Source organism: Alternaria burnsii (genome assembly GCF_013036055.1).
Source record: "Alternaria burnsii strain CBS107.38 chromosome Unknown 740, whole genome shotgun sequence".
In the NCBI taxonomy this organism is placed as follows: Eukaryota; Fungi; Ascomycota; class Dothideomycetes; order Pleosporales; family Pleosporaceae; genus Alternaria; species Alternaria burnsii.
The window spans coordinates 199,846-215,524 of record NW_024066112.1 but is presented as its reverse complement, the minus strand read 5'-3'; the positions used below and the strand labels follow the sequence as shown (position 1 = coordinate 215,524).

Sequence of the window (15,679 nt, the reverse complement as noted above, 5' to 3'; positions counted from 1 at the left end):
TGCATGATTTTGGCGGATGGCGAGGAAGGTCAGAGATTTTGATACCTCGCATCTGTTCAAGCCATCGCGAGCATTCTGTTACATGATGTCTCTTTGAAGCCCTTGATCCACACTTGCAGAGAAAGAGTTTGAAAGGTTTCTAAAAAGTTCATATAGCTCACCCCTACCGAAGCTCTCTCAAGCGAGGGAAGACATTCGTAGTAATGGTCCATGCTCTAGGTAATGGCTGTGATCACCACCGGCCTTCTCAACAGCAGACTCCCCCTTACCCCATATCCCATATCGTCTGCCACGATAAGTCCAATTCCAGTCCTCCCAGCGATCCTGCTCAAGTACCTCACGGTAATGGAGGCTACTCCCAGGCCACACAGCTGTTATCCTCCCCCCTTTGCCGCGTTTGTCTGGAACGTGCGTAAGTACAGGACCTCAGAATCTCTTCACCAAACAGTGGACAAGTGAAAGGTGGACCTACACCAACTTGTGCAATTGCCCGTCCATACAGCTCCTTGCATGAACTCCTCAACCTGCAGATTGAAGTCTTCCTGTGCGCCCTTGTCCGGCATGAACGTAGCGACGCCAAAGCTGTCTACGCGCTTGAGAAGTCGTACGAAGAAATCCGCCATGGCTTCCAGACTACCTGCGCAGCTATCAGCATGAACAATAGCGGCAAAACCATAAACAAAAGCTTTCTACGTACCTATCAAACTACCGTTCGCAACTGGGCAATTGGGGCCGAGCATAGACAAGTAGTTCGGAAATTCCGCACACCCGAGCCCCATGTACGAAATCGGATCGTCCTTCCACAGATCCCTAAGATCTATTCCATTGCGACCCAATAAGGGGAACCGTGGGCGGAAAGACGTGTCAAATCCCGTGGCCGCGATGATGACATCTGATGTCTCGATGCCGTCCTGCGTCTCGAGACCTTCTGGCTGACACGTCAGGATGGGGCTGAATATACAAGTGACATTTGGTTTTTGTAGAGCTTGTAGAAATGGCTCTCCAGGACTGATTCTACGGCAGCCGAGTTCATAATTCGGAATGAGGTTCTTGCGCAGTGAAGGGTCTGCGATACGTTCTCTCATCCATAGTTCAAGCTCTTCGCGCTTCTGCGTCTGTGTTTTCGAGTCCCGGTAAAAGACAGGAAAGAGTTTGTTGTAGTAGCTCTCAAGGCTCTTGCAGCGTTGGAGGTAACCTGCGGTGTTGTGGGAGTTGTTGTCGACTCCCTCGAAACTGTCGGGCAGGCTCGTGATCCAGGATGGGGTTCGGATGTATACTGAAAGTTCTTTGACGAGAGGCTGGATCTGCGGTATGACTTGCACGGCGCTCGCACCTGCTCCGATAACACTCACCCTCTTCCCCGCTAGATCGATCGAATGATCCCAGTCCGCGGTATGTATCAGACGACCCCTGTAGCTATCTAGCCCAGGTATATCGGGATACCGATAGTGGTTCAAGATTCCGGCTGCATTAATCAGGACATCTGCTTTCCTGCCCTTGTTGACAATACCATTGCATTCGGTGTCGACTAGCCATTTGCTTTCCTGCTCAGACCAGGCAGATCTTGTCACCGTTGTCTTGAACTCGATGTGATGAGCCAGGTCAAAGTGATCCACAACGTGCGATAGGTAACTTTGGATCTCCCCAGACGATGCGAATCTGCGGACGTCAGCCAGTATTAGTCGAGAGCTGATTGCAGCCATATCGAAAGGGATCAATACGCACAATTTGGACCAATCCTTCGTGGGCGCAAAGGAGTATTGGTATATGTCACTTGGTACATCGCACGCGCAGCCTGGCAAGATCAGTCATCTTCCACTAAATTTGGCTTAGGTCCTGTTCCTGCCTGGGTATGTATTTTCCAACCACGTGCCTCCGACGGCGTGATTCTTCTCCACAATCTGGAATGTATAGGCGTGCGATAAATACAACTTGAAATGATGTGCTAGTGGAAAAAAGTTGTTATTTTCTGAAACGTCTGCTTTAGCAATGACACACACCAAGTAGAATACCAGAGACGCTATTCTAGTTAGCAACAATGTTATGGAGATTTTGATATAACTGACCCAGCACCGATGATAATAATGTGGCGCTTCTCTTTCATGGTTCTCTCAACGATCTTTGTCATTGTGGTGTTGCTCAAGATTTCCAATCTGTTGACAAGGCAGGCAGTATGTCGGCGATTGGAAATGTCCAACACTATTCACAGATTGCTAATCTGGTAAGACAGCCCCTCAGCTTCCATGATTTCAGTGCTCATTACAGGTGGCAGCAGATGTGGACGAACCGTATCGTACGGGCCGTGTCTATTCCCCGGGGTGATCTCATGGAACCGCAGACGGACCGACATCCGTGAGCTCCGATCACGTGTTTCCCTTGGCATGATAACGCTCATGCTATCTGCGCCCGATGAAGCACCTTTGATAAGCAAGATTCCAGCATCTATTGGCGTGAACACAGATGGTGTTGATATCGTGACACTTTGTCCATCGACGAGTGACTTCAGGATCCACGCAAGACATACTGAGATGTGCTGCTAGCCTTCCTTCTAAGAGGTGTACATAAACAGAACAGAACAGCACAACACAAGACTATGTTAATAAACCTCGCCTTTTTACGTTGTAGCAAAAGGTAAAGCACGCGATCCAAACGTTGAAGCCTGCCAGAGTAACATTAACCAGCGCTCAACGCAAGACTAGATGAGTACATGGAATCCAATTTCGACCGGCTTAGTTCATACTATATTCAATTTGAGCGCAACGAGACATTTGACGGGTTGTTTTATGCCTGTGTCAGCAGATCGACACAACGTCCGTCTTCGGAGATATGCACTTGCCAGGGAGGAAGCCTGTGCCAATCCGCTCGTACACAGTGCTTCCATCTGAACGTCTGATTGGCTTCACGATCAGTAGACAATTCTTTTGATCCTTTGCCACCACGCTGTTCTTTGCTTTGCCCAACACTACACAAAGTGACAGAGACGGTAAGGCCTTTTCGGGGCTGTCGAAGATGAGGTCGATCTCTGCTTGAGTTGCTGCGCCAAGATCATACTGACTGGCCGTCGCGACTATTGTCATCTTCGCAGTTTCAGGATCGACATTGAGGCGGTTGTGGTCTTGCGACCACGGCGATTGAATGTTTTCCCATGTGTAGGCACCCCAGTCAATAGTGACATAGTCGATGCTTCCGGTGTAAGCCATCCAGGACCAAGAAGGTATACGCAACTTCGTCTTTGTTGGAGCCTTAGTAAAGTCAATGCGCGACATCGTGGTTGTGTCAGTATGCCGTCGCCATAGCAGAGTCCGGCGGAGCAAACCTCGAGTTGCACCTTCGTCCAGAATGCCAAAATCACCAACGACACGCAATGTGCGTAGCAATCGCGACTGTAGGCCATCGATAGCGACAGGTCGATCCCATGACTTTGAGAGTCCGAGCTTCGAATATTTCTTGTACAGCTCCTGGATCCGAACGATCTTATCAGCTTGAGAGGCTCTGTAGAGGACGTTGGGAAAGTCGGCGTCACCCAGAAATGCTGCATGGAAGCTGATTGGCAACGTTAGTAACCTTGTTGACGTGAGAGCCATAGGCGGACTTACTTCTCCAGTTTTGTTGATGTCTCGCATCGTACACCAACACTGCACTCGAAATAGGTTTGATATTCGGTGAAGAAGATCGTGCGCCGTGCGAGAGCGTGCTCTTGGAGAACCCACCCGCGACCATTTAGATCACCGTCAAGTACATGGGACTGGAAGTCATCAATGTTCTCGCAGATGTAGTAGGGCGTCTCATTCTTGCCGTCCTTAACTAAGCCAACGTACTTGCGAGGCTTCCGGGGACCGAGAAAACCGGCGTAATGATCAGTAGCACGTGTTGCCGCAATGACGCAGTATGCACCGCTATACACGTCCTCCATACGCTTGGCCTCTGTTTCGAAGTCACCATCATCGCCTTGAATGACACATAACGAGTCGATCCAGAGATACCGGTGGTTTAGGGCTCGGGTAACTCTCACCGCATCCCTAAAAGTGGCAGGTAAGGTGTCGTAGTCCAGACCTGCAAAATGTGACTGGACGTTGTCCTGTGTGGTGGAGTAGTTCTTCTGACCCCACTTATGCGACAAGGCAATCCATTGCACGTCATCTTGACCCTCAGTCTTCTGCAGGTACACCTTAGGATCCCCCTCAACACCAACATCGATCAGCCTGGTGGGCATACGAATGAAACAGCTTCCATTAACACCGTTGTTTCGTACAAATGGCTTGCATTTATGCTCTACGTTGGTGTCGCAATTTTTCAACCAAGATCTGACGACTTCAAGGTGTGTCGTCCCCCCCGCTTCTGGGAGCTCGACAAATCCGGTTTGGAAGTCACTGGATCCTGGTATGTTCACTGCTGGGTCGCGAACGACAGAGAGCGCGAGTTTGTGGTTATGCTCCAGTTCTAGGAAAGCGGCTCTACGATCGAGCCGAATGGCTTGCATCCTCTTGCTACCGGTATCCTTGCAAACATGCCAGAGCAGTGTACACATGTCACACGCTCCAGCATCGGTGTTCTCGTGAAGCTTGCCAAGATTATAGGTTATGTCGAAAGTTGGGCCAAATCGAGTACGAAACTCTTTACATCGATCGCACAGCTTTGTTGAGCTGTGAAGCTGATGGATCTCGAGCTTGGCATTCTCACGCAGACCAGACAGGAAACTCGATGCGACCGAGTTGTCCAGACGAAGTTTCCAATCGTGCTCATCGAGCTCAGAGGGGTCGTAGTTCTGCTTTGGGTCACAACAATGTTAGCTGCATTTCGCACGGAATGTTGAGATTGAGTCGACTTACAGCTTGGTCTTCGCTTGCTGCTCCGTTGCGATTGTCCACCACCTGAAGACTAGAGGAGCTGGCGAGACCCACTGGCACGCGTAAATGGTGCGTATGTGTGTCCCAGTATCCCACAATATCGTCTTCGCACCAGATGTGATCTACTTTATCACTGAATTTGGAAGCAAGACATCTTTCAGGTCCGGAGAGCTCGGGCAGAGGTTGTACAGGTTGGATATCCTGCATAGAGTCTTCGGTGTCTTCTTCGGCTCCCGTCACCATAAACGCTGGGACTACGCCGGGTGGACGCGTGTCTGAAACCGCGAGCGAGTCCATTTCAGAGTTCAGATCTGATCGAGCGGGTCGCCCTACATTATGGTCGATGAGTGAATCCGCACGAGGTCGATCTGCTTCCGCAGTTTCATCGGCTTCATTGATAGCACTCATGAAGGTAACACCACCACGCCTCGGCAACTTGACAACCAATAGAGAGCTTCTGACGATTTCCAGGAGGTCCCCAATGGCAGTGTTACCAACTTCACAAGTGGGCTCATTTGCCATGTGATCCATCCAGCGAACAACGGCGTCATGGAGTCGAGCCACTTTGATGCCGTTCTCGATGCTGGTTTGATAGAAAGTGTCACCGTCGACATCTTGGTTGAACTTGTTGAGGCCATCCAGTCCGTACAACAACCAGACGATAAACTCTAGAGTAATACAGCCCATTGCCCAAATATCGTAAAGTCGTGACCGGCGCTTCTCGGGCTGATTCTCTCGTTTAACCTTGATACCTGTCACTACTTCGGGGGCTTCGTAGCGGCGAGTACCAAAGCGCGCCGTGGTTTTCTTCGAACGCATCTCCGTGACTTTGTTCTCCCCATGGTACTTTGCTTCACCCCAATCACCGATCTTGAGTGTTCCCAGAGTCTCTCTGCCAGTCTTAAATATGAGAATGTTCTCTGGTTTGAGATCACCATGACGGTAGGAGGCTTCTGTGTTATTAAGGTTGTGTGCTGCTTGGAGCGCAGAAGCCAGGCCCAGTATCTGTTTAATGGTGTCTTTCACCAGTGAGCCTGTCAAGTCCGGGAACGGAACTCTTTCCCATAGGTTTCGCAGATTACCGCCGTTCGCCCACTCGAACATGACATAATGCTCCTCAAATCCACTTCTTCTGAGACGACGAAACGCTGTGATGAATCTGACGATGTGTTCTTGGTTTAGCTCGTTCATCATTCGGAGAGCTTTGACTTCCTTTTCCCAATGTTCAGCAACATCCTGGCTGTCCGCTTGCTCTATGATTTCCTTCACAGCAAACTGTTCAGTATTTGCTGATTTCTATTCAACGTCAGCGACTGCAGTCAGAAACTCAGCGAGAGGACTTACGGGAACTATGTGATCACCATGTATCTCGCACTTTGAGACCATGCCGAAAGCGCCTTGACCTCCTACAGGAGACATAGACACAACCGGAAGGATCAGAGCCTCTTTGAAGTCGTGAACGTGCTCGCTGGGATCAAAAACCGGTGCACAGAATCTCCACTGCTCATCATAGAAGTTGACACGCCAGCTCTGAGTCCATGGTCCGGTCTGCTCCTTGACAGGTAGGTCCTCATCGCTTAACTCGTTTTTCAGGAACCAGTTCATGACTCTGTGAGAGTTGAGTCTTGCGAAAGTAGCTATGGCGAATGCGGTTTTTGCGTGTTCGAAGATGAAGTTGACCAGTGCGATATGCTCATTTTTCTTCACTTTCAGACAACCGCGGATCGCCTTCTTCGTGATTAATTCATCGACAATGCCGTTGGGTACAAACTCGTGAGGGGTTTTGTTGAATGCGCTTCGCTTCGACTTTTCACGCAACTCCGCATTGATCCATACAGCCCAATCGCTGTCAACAGTGTTTGGATAATTTGTATCACTGTCTGAGTCTAAACTGGCATCGTTAGCGGTTGGCGGCCCGCTTTCGGAAGACGAGCTATCCGAATCATAGTCGTCGATACTGTGCCTAACTCTTGGGTCGATCGGCATTCTCGAAGCTGGATAGCAGATGACTTGATTGATTCTGTGGTGTAAGAATTAGCAGTAAAGGCTGAGCGGCCACAATCAAGTTAAGTACTTCAGCAATGCAAGTCAGCACGACTACGTGGTCCTTCTTTACTCAGCCTTCAAGCATCTCTGGCCCCTTAGCTGGGCTGCTGGGTAGCTCTTACTCCAAGCCATAGTTTCAGCCTTGCTAGACAGCGTTTAGCGAACCGAGAAGGACCTCAGGCAGCGCGTTGAACAGGCATAGCCATCGATATCAGAGGGCTGATCCTGGACACAGGGTTCCAGACACATCCAATACAGAAGTTAATACTTCCCTGCATGAGTTGGACGTCTGCGCGTGAGGGGCCGCTATCAGCCTTCAGCTGTGACCGCGGCAGGTCGACTACTTCCAGGCAACGCGGTTGCACAGATGGGTATGATGGTCCTGCACTTTAGATACACTGTTGTCAGACCACAAACACAAAATGAGTGGATTGCGATGATGGCACATCAGACTCGGTCTTGCAAAGGTGGGTGAGTGTTGAATTGAGCTAGCGCTTTGTACCCGAAGCGGCAGGATCCGGAGGGAACCACGCCGGGGCCAGCGGAAATGTGGGGCGACTACGCTGATTGTTGGAACCGAAAAACAAACGTTGCAGCACCATCATGCACCTTCTGACGAACTTCTCCCTCGCCCGAGATCGTCCAAGTCCTCCTATACGCCCAAGATCAGTAAAAGCACAGCTATATGCTGGAAGATGTTAAGCGCACGTACTTGTGAAAAGCTCCCTGACGCTCGAATACTGTACACATTGTGGATCATCTGCAGATCTTTTGTCAGCCGATATCAGCCCTTTACTGATTGCACGAGTCGTACATGAACCTCAAATGCCGTCCCATACCGTTCCGTCAACTTTGCCATCAGCTTTTCCGGGTCGACGTTTACCACACAAATATCCTGATGAACGTCGCGAGTGGAGGCACGCAGATGAAAGATGTCTCGTTTCCTCTGAGGATGCCTAGACGTTTGTGCAGAATGGGAAATGCGCTGATGTCGTCGCAGCAATGCGTTCAAGAAAGGCATTTTTAAAAGCTTCGTGGTTTTCGTGAGGATTGAACGGTTATGCTGGACTGCGATGTGTGGAAGGAGAATTAAAGCGCAGATAATCAACAAAGCCAGCTGAACACAGCCAGAAAATTTGCATTGTGACGCAAAATCCTGAAAACGCCACTTATCTCTTCGTCCAATCATTCTAGAGTTTTGCACACCATCACCCGGGGCTGAGAAAGGCTGAGGCGCAATGTAGTCAAATCACCTGCACTCAGCTCGGCTGCTGATCCAACAAGCGAACGAAGTGCTCGGTCAGCTCATTTCCCACGCGGCCTTGACCTGTGAGAGTCTCACGCATTTGGGCTATGCCCGGGATGATTCAGCGCCACCATAGAGATCGAACCGCGTCTCTTGTCACAGCCTTGCACCAAGCGCCCTCGTCCCTCACCCTAGAGTATCTCAGCCCCCCATGATCTCATCGCATATTGGTGGTGACCAACGAACTTGCAAGGCCCAGCTACATATGAAGATGCCTGGGTCCGTTCGTCGAAAAGCTTTCAGCCTGAGGCTTACCGGTCGCTCTGTCCCATTGACTCTAGCCCGAAGATATGGCTCGTGTTCAGGTCCAGTCATCGCAGATCAGGCATGAACGATCGTCGTATCCCTCAAGTGATGGATTCATAGGTACAGGTCAATCAGGCAATGATGCGAACCAACGAGCTTTCGCACGTAGTACCACGTTCAGTTGGGCCGGCCATCTAAGTACGCAACCTGCTCACAGTCCCATGATGTGCAGATCGCCTCAGCCTCATCCACTAACTTGACGAATAGATCAACAAGCAAGATTGCGACCCACAAGCGAGTTCTACACTTCGACCAGCTTCAACGGTGCCCCGGTACCCACCAGCTACGGAGACGTCGAGAAAGTCGTTCAAATAACCTACGGTGATGGGATTAGCGAGACGCCTTATGGACTTATTCGAAAATGTGTCGACGATGTGACCTCCCAGAGGATCGGCTGGAAGCTTAAGAGTGTCGCACAAAAACACAGGTCCATCGATTACCATGTGCAATTTCTTCCCAGCTCCAGTATTGGAAAGGTTCTAGGCAAATCAGCCGTGCTACTGGAGCTCTCAAGGCACAAGGCGGCCATTCCCAAGGGCGCTGAACCAGATAAATACCAGAAGATACTTGCAGTGTTGTACCTTACGAAGATGCCGAATGCAATCGAAACCTTCGTCTCTACAGGTGTGAATGATGCATACCTGCCGTTCGACGAGGCCACAGTTGCGGTTGAAGGTGTCCACCGAGTAGGGCTACGAAGTAGGAGGCAACCAGACATCTGCTGTGCTCCATTCACGGACGAGGGTGATACTCGATCATTCCTCCAACAGCAATGGAGCGTCATTGCTCATGTGTTCGACGAGGCCGAGGGCAATCACGTTCCATTTTATCATCTAGATCGCGAGACAATCTTACCCTATCGCGAATACCACCCGACTGGACGGAAAGGCGCCTACGGCAAGATCTATAGGACGAAAATTCATCCTGACCACCATCCGTGGAACTGGAACAAAAAAGCGGCATGTATGTGAGCCTGAGTAAATAAAACCGAGACTGACTCTTGCAGTAGAACAAAGATAGGAAGAGTCGCAATGTTTTTGCTATCAAGGTGTTGAAAGACTCAGATGCCAATGCATTTACCCAAGAATTCAAGGTGCTTGCGAAGCTGAACAAAAGTGTACACGCGCATGAGCACCTGATCAACTTGCTTGCGGCATACAAACAGAGCGATATCTATCATTTGGTCTTTCCATGGGCTGACTGCGATCTATTCGATTACTGGAAACGTAATCCCACACCAGACAAGAATGCTACCAGAGCAGTATGGATGGCGAAGCAATGTCATGGGCTTACAGAAGCCTTGAACAAGATTCATCATTATAATACCCTTTCTGGAAGTCTAATAGCGTCTGCTCCAACGTTAGAAAAGGTTTCCACGCCAACGTCTCCTTCCAGCGCAACGGAGAAGGATCCATTTGAGCGCCGTTTCTTTGGTCGCCACGGAGATCTCAAGCCTGAGAACATTATATGGTTCCCAGATCCGCAGTCTGATGGCAGTTATGGCATACTAAAGATCGCAGATTTTGGAACCACTCAATTCAGTACTGAGCATTCGAAGCGGGGTATTGTACCAAACTCGCCGACATATCGCTCTCCAGAATACGAACTTGACAAGACACACAGCATAGCATGTGACATTTGGGCACTTGGTTGCATCTTTCTTGAATTTGCCACGTGGTATTTTGGCGGCCAGAAAGCTCTCGCCGAGTTCAATAGGCATCGACTGGACACAGATCGATACATGGCCGGAATCCCATCCGACACGTTTTTCGTAATACACAATATGGGTCACGCTCCGAAAGCAGAGGTCAAGCCTGCTATATTGAAGGTGAGCGACTTTCTGCTGCCGTTATCCCATGTTCATTGTTAACTGTCAATACAGAAAATCGAAGATCTGTACTCGATACAGTCATTGGAACGCCATACACCAACCAAAAATTTCTTTCAGACCTTGCTCAACCTCATCCGATGCGACATGCTTGTCATCAATCACGGTGTAGATAGTAATTCAGGTGGTTATGAGCCGCAGCGGGTGGAGCACGAAGAGCACGTGGTCACATCGCTCGCTCGAGCAATGTCAGACAGTTTGTCAATTCCAGACCGCAGCAGCACACGACGTAAGAGCTCTGGAGATATCTTTCGAGCTCTAGGCAGCCACTGTAAGCTAGACGAAGGACTATCCCGACGCTCCACGGCCGATCAACTTGCGCCACAGTCCCCATCGCGTGCTCGACCCAACTTATCACTCCCTCGCCTTCGAAGAAGCTCGATGGTTCGATATCGGCTGTAAAGCCTGTCTTGGATAATACAAGTAGGGAAGGACCGAAGGATTTGCAGTCTTTGAGAAAGCTGCATGACTTGGAAGTTTTCGTCGGTGCTGCTATGCGGCAATTGTTACGATATCAATATCGAAGTCTGCCAGTTCAGTATGATGGCGCGATGGGTAAACATGGAGGTAGACGCGGGCAGCTTGTGTGCAGAAATCAGGGGACAGGAAGCGGCGGGCCCGGAAGCGGGCAGGCTCCAAGTGTGCTGCGTGCAAGGAGCCACGCGCGCCGCGATATCTCGAACACGCCAGAAAAAAAAAATGTGCATTCCGACTTTGTATAGGGGTAGGCATGAACTCGGTAAGATGTACACATGCAAAGAGCAGCAGGCGTAGATTGGTCGATTGTAATGACGAAGACCTCGCACCGTCATGTACTACCCTCAATACCAAAACCCCGTATTGCACATCAACTAGCCAAACACCATGATATCAACGATGCTGATTCGTATTGGCCTACAAACACATTCCATCCACTCCTTGTTGCCACCACCACGTTACCCCTTACTCGCCATCCCCATTCTCTTCTCCCGCATCTTGCGCTGCCTGCGCTGCCTGCGCCTGCGCCATCTTCCATTTCTGCGCATTCGCCAACAACTTTGACAATTTCGCAGCGCTCTCGTCATCCGCAGGGAAGACGTAATCGACATACTCCTCGAAGCTGTCATCGTCGAGCTTCCTCCTCTTCTTGACCTTTCTTGGCATCTGTCCCTCAATCTTCTTCTTATCCTCCTCGGTACCATGTACATCCTCAAACGCCTTCCAGGCGCTGAGAAGTGCCACACGGTCTTCCTTGAGGTCGCGTTCCTTGAGCTTGCCATGCGCTCTGTCGAAGATGTTGCGCGCACGGGCTTTGGCGGCGTCGCTGATTGTGTCGTCGTCGTCTTCTGCTGTGGTCTCATCTGGAACGCCCAACTCGAACTGCGCATAAGACAGCCACACCTTGACATGATCCGTCTTCTCCAACAACCTCTCGTACAACGCGCGTGTACGCTCGTATTCACCCTCTCCTTCTTCAAAGTCGATGTATGCTTTCCACAGCACTTCCGGCATATCCATGTCAGTTTGTTCGACTGCTATTTCGAAGATGCTGCGTGCGCGGTCGAGATCATCGAGACCGCGCTCTAGGTTGGCAAAGTTGATCCAGGTATGGCAGTTTGAACCGTTCCATTCGATATACTTTGTGTAGAGCTGGCGGCAGCGATTGAACTCGAAAAGCTTCATTTCTAGCTCAATGTAGCCCTTGAACAGCTTGTCCTTTGGACACATACCCAAACTCTGACCGAGTAGTTTGCGTGCAGCAGTGAGCTCACCTTGTCGAACCAGGAAATGAGCGAATGCTAACCACACTTTGCCAAATGTGAAGCGTTTGTGAGGGAGCAGGCGTATGCACTCTTGGTAAATTTGGCGTGTTCGTTCAATGTCGTGAGATGCAGTTTCTTCCCAGACGGCGTAGAAGAGCCAGAGATATATGTACCGTCTCCAATGGCGCTTTTCTTGCGTTGGAGGGATTTGAGCAATGGCTCTTTCGTAAACGTCTCTCACTCGGTCGGGGTTACCAGACGTCTCTTCCAGCCTGGCGAAATCAATCCAACTGTCATAGTTCTTTGGGTTCTCCTTAATCTGCTCCTCGTAATGCACCCGCCGTTTAGACAGGATAACATCTTCAATACCGTCTCGGTCTCCGAATTGCTTCTCGAACGTCGTAAAGGCCTTGTGTAGATTAACCGATTTCGACCTTGGCATGCGATCGAGGGCGAATTTGTAAATGGCTCGAGCACGTTCCAGCTCTTTCAGTCTTGCCTCGAACTTTGCATATGCCATGAAAAGCTTCTCGTCCATGAACTCATCTCCGAGGGTCGTGACGGCGGTGCCGTAGACGTCGCGTACAAGATCGCTGGTGCCGTTCTCCTCTTCGAACTTGGCCCATTTGATCCAATTCTTGGGTTCGGGGTGTACAACTGTAAAGCGCTCGAAGATTGCGCGACATCGCTCGAATTCGCCGTGGCGCTTCTCCAGCTTGATGTATGAGCTCCATGCGGCCTCTTCAGGCTCCCATTGCATCCAGCGTTCGAAGACTGAGCGGGCTCCGTCAATATTACCGAGCGTCTCCTCCATGTAGACATACTTGTACCATAGCTTGTCGACTCGTGGAAGAATGGTGACGGCGCGATCGAGAAGGTTGCGGGCATGCTGGACGTTGCGATGCTTCATCTCGCTCTCAATGTACCTGAGCCATAGTGGAACTGACGTGGAGTCTACCTGGATGGGAGTCAGTCTGTGCCTCGCATGCAGTTGGTGCTAGGAATACATACGTCCAAAGCTCTCTCGAAGATGGATCGTGCGCGCCTGAACTCCTTCTGCTCGAGTTCCCAGGAAGCATAGCGCATCCAGTTGTTCATGTTGATGCGGTTCCGCCGTACATAGTCCTCGAATTCCTTCCTCTTACGGCCTTGGAACTCGTGGAGCTCTTCGATATCCGCAAACCTTTGCGTTGGCGCCTTGAGCTTCTCATCTTGACGGTCGACGGCTTCTCGAAGCAGCTGTTCGGCGGAGATCTGGACAGCCGCTGCGGCCTTGTTCTTGACCCGCGGGGGTCCTCGTGTTGCCTCCATGTTTGGGGCGGGGATGCGATATTCAAGGGCGTGGTGTGGCAAGTAAAGGTATGCGCGCGATGGCGAGAGACGGCGAGGCGCACGTCAGTCGTGGACGTGAGGGCAACCGCGCCTCGGCAGTGTCGTGGTAATAGAGCCCCAACTTCGATCCTGGACACAGAAACTGGCAGACACGTGACGTCGGATGCCTGCGCAAGTCGATCGCAACACGATAGCTAGGCGACAGCGATTCTCGTAACTGCAAAGTTGTTCGGCAATGCGACAAGTTTATTCTCCAAGGTGAGAACGCGACTCCGTTAGCGCAGCTTTTACCCGCTGCACGCCAAGCAATTAGCACTTTCACGTCACTGCCCGTCGCAACTTCTCTTCTCCCACCACACGACTCTCCCCTGCGCGCGTTTCACACTCGACCGGCGGCCAACTCGGGCTACAGGTACGTATAATACTGCGCCATAACGAACCCAACACTCAACCGAAATCTACTAGGAGGGTAACCTCTGGCCGCCGTCGCGACTACCTCGGACCGCACTCCACCATGGCGACTCTCGAACAAGAGCTTCTGGCCGACTTCGCCGATAGTGGCGATGAAGATGTCCAGGACCTTGAGAATGACTTTGCTGACGGTTCGGGCGACGATGACATGGTAGACGAAGAGGCGCAGTACCGGGAGAAGAAGGACAAGGAAGACAAGGGTCCAGCCGACATCCGATCCGCCCAGCGGCTCAAGGCCAACCTAGACCCCGTGTTGAAGCGCATCGAAGAAACACAGGACCAGATGGACATAGTCGAGGGCGAGTCCTTTGAGGAGTCTCCGGAGTACCAACTCCTCACCGAGGCCAACGAGTTCTCCACTCAGATCGACGGCGAAACCGCTACTGTCCACAAGTTCATCCGCGACCACTACTCAGCCTTCTTCCCCCACTTGGAAGATCTGATCAAGAACCCCGTCGTCTACGCAAAAGCATGTCTAGTCATCGGCGGCGGACCCCTCTCAGACATCAAAGACATAAGCCCCAAGCTACGGCAAATCGAAGGAATGGAGCCTGCTCAGGTCATGATTGTCGAAATTGAAGCAACACGCGTCGAAGGGAGGCTGCTCAACGAAACCGAGCTCGACCTGGTATCAAGCGCCTGCCACCTCCTCCTTCAACTCCACGCCGCCAAGTCTAAGATCCTAGGTTTCGTCGAATCCCGCACAGAACTCTTTGCGCCGAACTTGACTGCTTTGATTGGAAGTTTGACTGCCGCCCATCTCATCTCCTACTCCGGCGGTATCGCAAACCTAGCCAAGACCCCGGCCTGCAACATCGCGCCTTTGGGCTCAACAAAAGTCTCCGGCGCTACCGTCGGTTTGTCAAATATGGGTTTACGACACGAAGGTTACCTGTATCATAGCGACATCATCCAGAATCAACGCCCGGATCTCCGGAAACAAGCTCTGCGCATTGTATCCGCAAAGGTCATTCTTGCCGCACGCGTGGACGCACATTCCAACTCGCACACCGCCGACATTGGCATGGACCTTCGTAAAGAATGTGAACGCCGTCTCGACAAACTCGTCGAAATGCCAGCCAACCAAAAAGCCGGTGGACGCGCACTCCCTGTACCCGACGAGAAGCCGTCGCGTAAGCGCGGTGGAAGACGTGCTAGAAAGGCCAAGGAAGCAACTGCCATGACCGAAATCCGCAAAGCGCAAAACCGCATGACGTTTGGCAAGGAAGAGAAGGAAGTCGGATATGGTGACTCTGTCAAGGGCATGGGCATGATTGGAGCAACAGATACCGGCCGTCTCCGCGCCCAACAAATCGATCCCAAGACACGCGCCAAACTTAGCAAGAAGAACCCTGGCTGGGGCACAGACACGACCCTCGGCGCTGCATCTTCCCTCAAAGGCTTTGGAGGCAGTGGCACGGCGACTAGTCTTCGCGCACAGGGATTGAGGACGGGAGGTGTGGGATTGGGCGGCAGTGGAACGGGGTCTATTGCTTTTACGCCTGTGCAAGGGCTTGAGCTTATCGACCCGAGGGCCAAGGAGGAGGCGGCGAGGAAGAGAAAAGCAGATGAAGATAGGTGGTTCAAGGGGGGTAGTTTTACGCAGCTTAATGGTGGTGGTAGTGGCAAGACGGATGCGGGCGGTTTCAAGGTCCCTGCGCTGCCTAATAAGAAACCGAGGACGGATGTTTAGGCAGCGAAATGAAAGGAGGATAGCGGATTGCATATGTGGCGTTCTTTT

At 51.2% G+C, this 15,679-nt stretch overlaps 5 protein-coding genes across 5 annotated transcripts; 2 read left to right on the top strand and 3 right to left on the bottom strand.

Annotated features, from left to right (window-relative positions):
- Positions 1–177: 177 nt before the first annotated feature.
- GT037_004909 (fad-containing monooxygenase) lies at positions 178–2,128 on the bottom strand (the record flags this gene model as incomplete). The annotated part of the gene is made up of 6 exons (XM_038929956.1): positions 178–401; positions 473–637; positions 698–1,659; positions 1,726–1,795; positions 2,001–2,020; positions 2,067–2,128. The coding sequence occupies 6 exons, from the start codon at positions 2,126–2,128 to the stop codon at positions 178–180; spliced, it is 1,503 nt and encodes a 500-aa protein (XP_038786906.1).
- A 664-nt stretch (positions 2,129–2,792) lies between these two features.
- Positions 2,793–6,833, bottom strand: GT037_004908 (uncharacterized protein; the record flags this gene model as incomplete). The annotated part of the gene is made up of 4 exons (XM_038929955.1): positions 2,793–3,543; positions 3,597–4,768; positions 4,830–6,143; positions 6,192–6,833. The coding sequence occupies 4 exons, from the start codon at positions 6,831–6,833 to the stop codon at positions 2,793–2,795; spliced, it is 3,879 nt and encodes a 1,292-aa protein (XP_038786905.1).
- A 1,656-nt stretch (positions 6,834–8,489) lies between these two features.
- Positions 8,490–10,964, top strand: GT037_004907 (uncharacterized protein; the record flags this gene model as incomplete). The annotated part of the gene is made up of 6 exons (XM_038929954.1): positions 8,490–8,643; positions 8,713–9,468; positions 9,522–10,333; positions 10,388–10,664; positions 10,721–10,931; positions 10,961–10,964. 6 exons carry the CDS (start codon positions 8,490–8,492, stop codon positions 10,962–10,964), a joined length of 2,214 nt encoding a protein of 737 aa, XP_038786904.1.
- A 371-nt stretch (positions 10,965–11,335) lies between these two features.
- On the bottom strand, positions 11,336–13,446 carry GT037_004906 (pre-mrna-splicing factor clf1; the record flags this gene model as incomplete). Its single annotated transcript, XM_038929953.1, has 2 exons — positions 11,336–13,093; positions 13,147–13,446. The coding sequence occupies 2 exons, from the start codon at positions 13,444–13,446 to the stop codon at positions 11,336–11,338; spliced, it is 2,058 nt and encodes a 685-aa protein (XP_038786903.1).
- Positions 13,447–13,981: 535 nt separating this feature from the next.
- Positions 13,982–15,631, top strand: GT037_004905 (u4 u6 small nuclear ribonucleoprotein prp31; the record flags this gene model as incomplete). The annotated part of the gene is made up of 1 exon (XM_038929952.1): positions 13,982–15,631. The coding sequence occupies one exon, from the start codon at positions 13,982–13,984 to the stop codon at positions 15,629–15,631; it is 1,650 nt and encodes a 549-aa protein (XP_038786902.1).
- Positions 15,632–15,679: the final 48 nt, after the last annotated feature.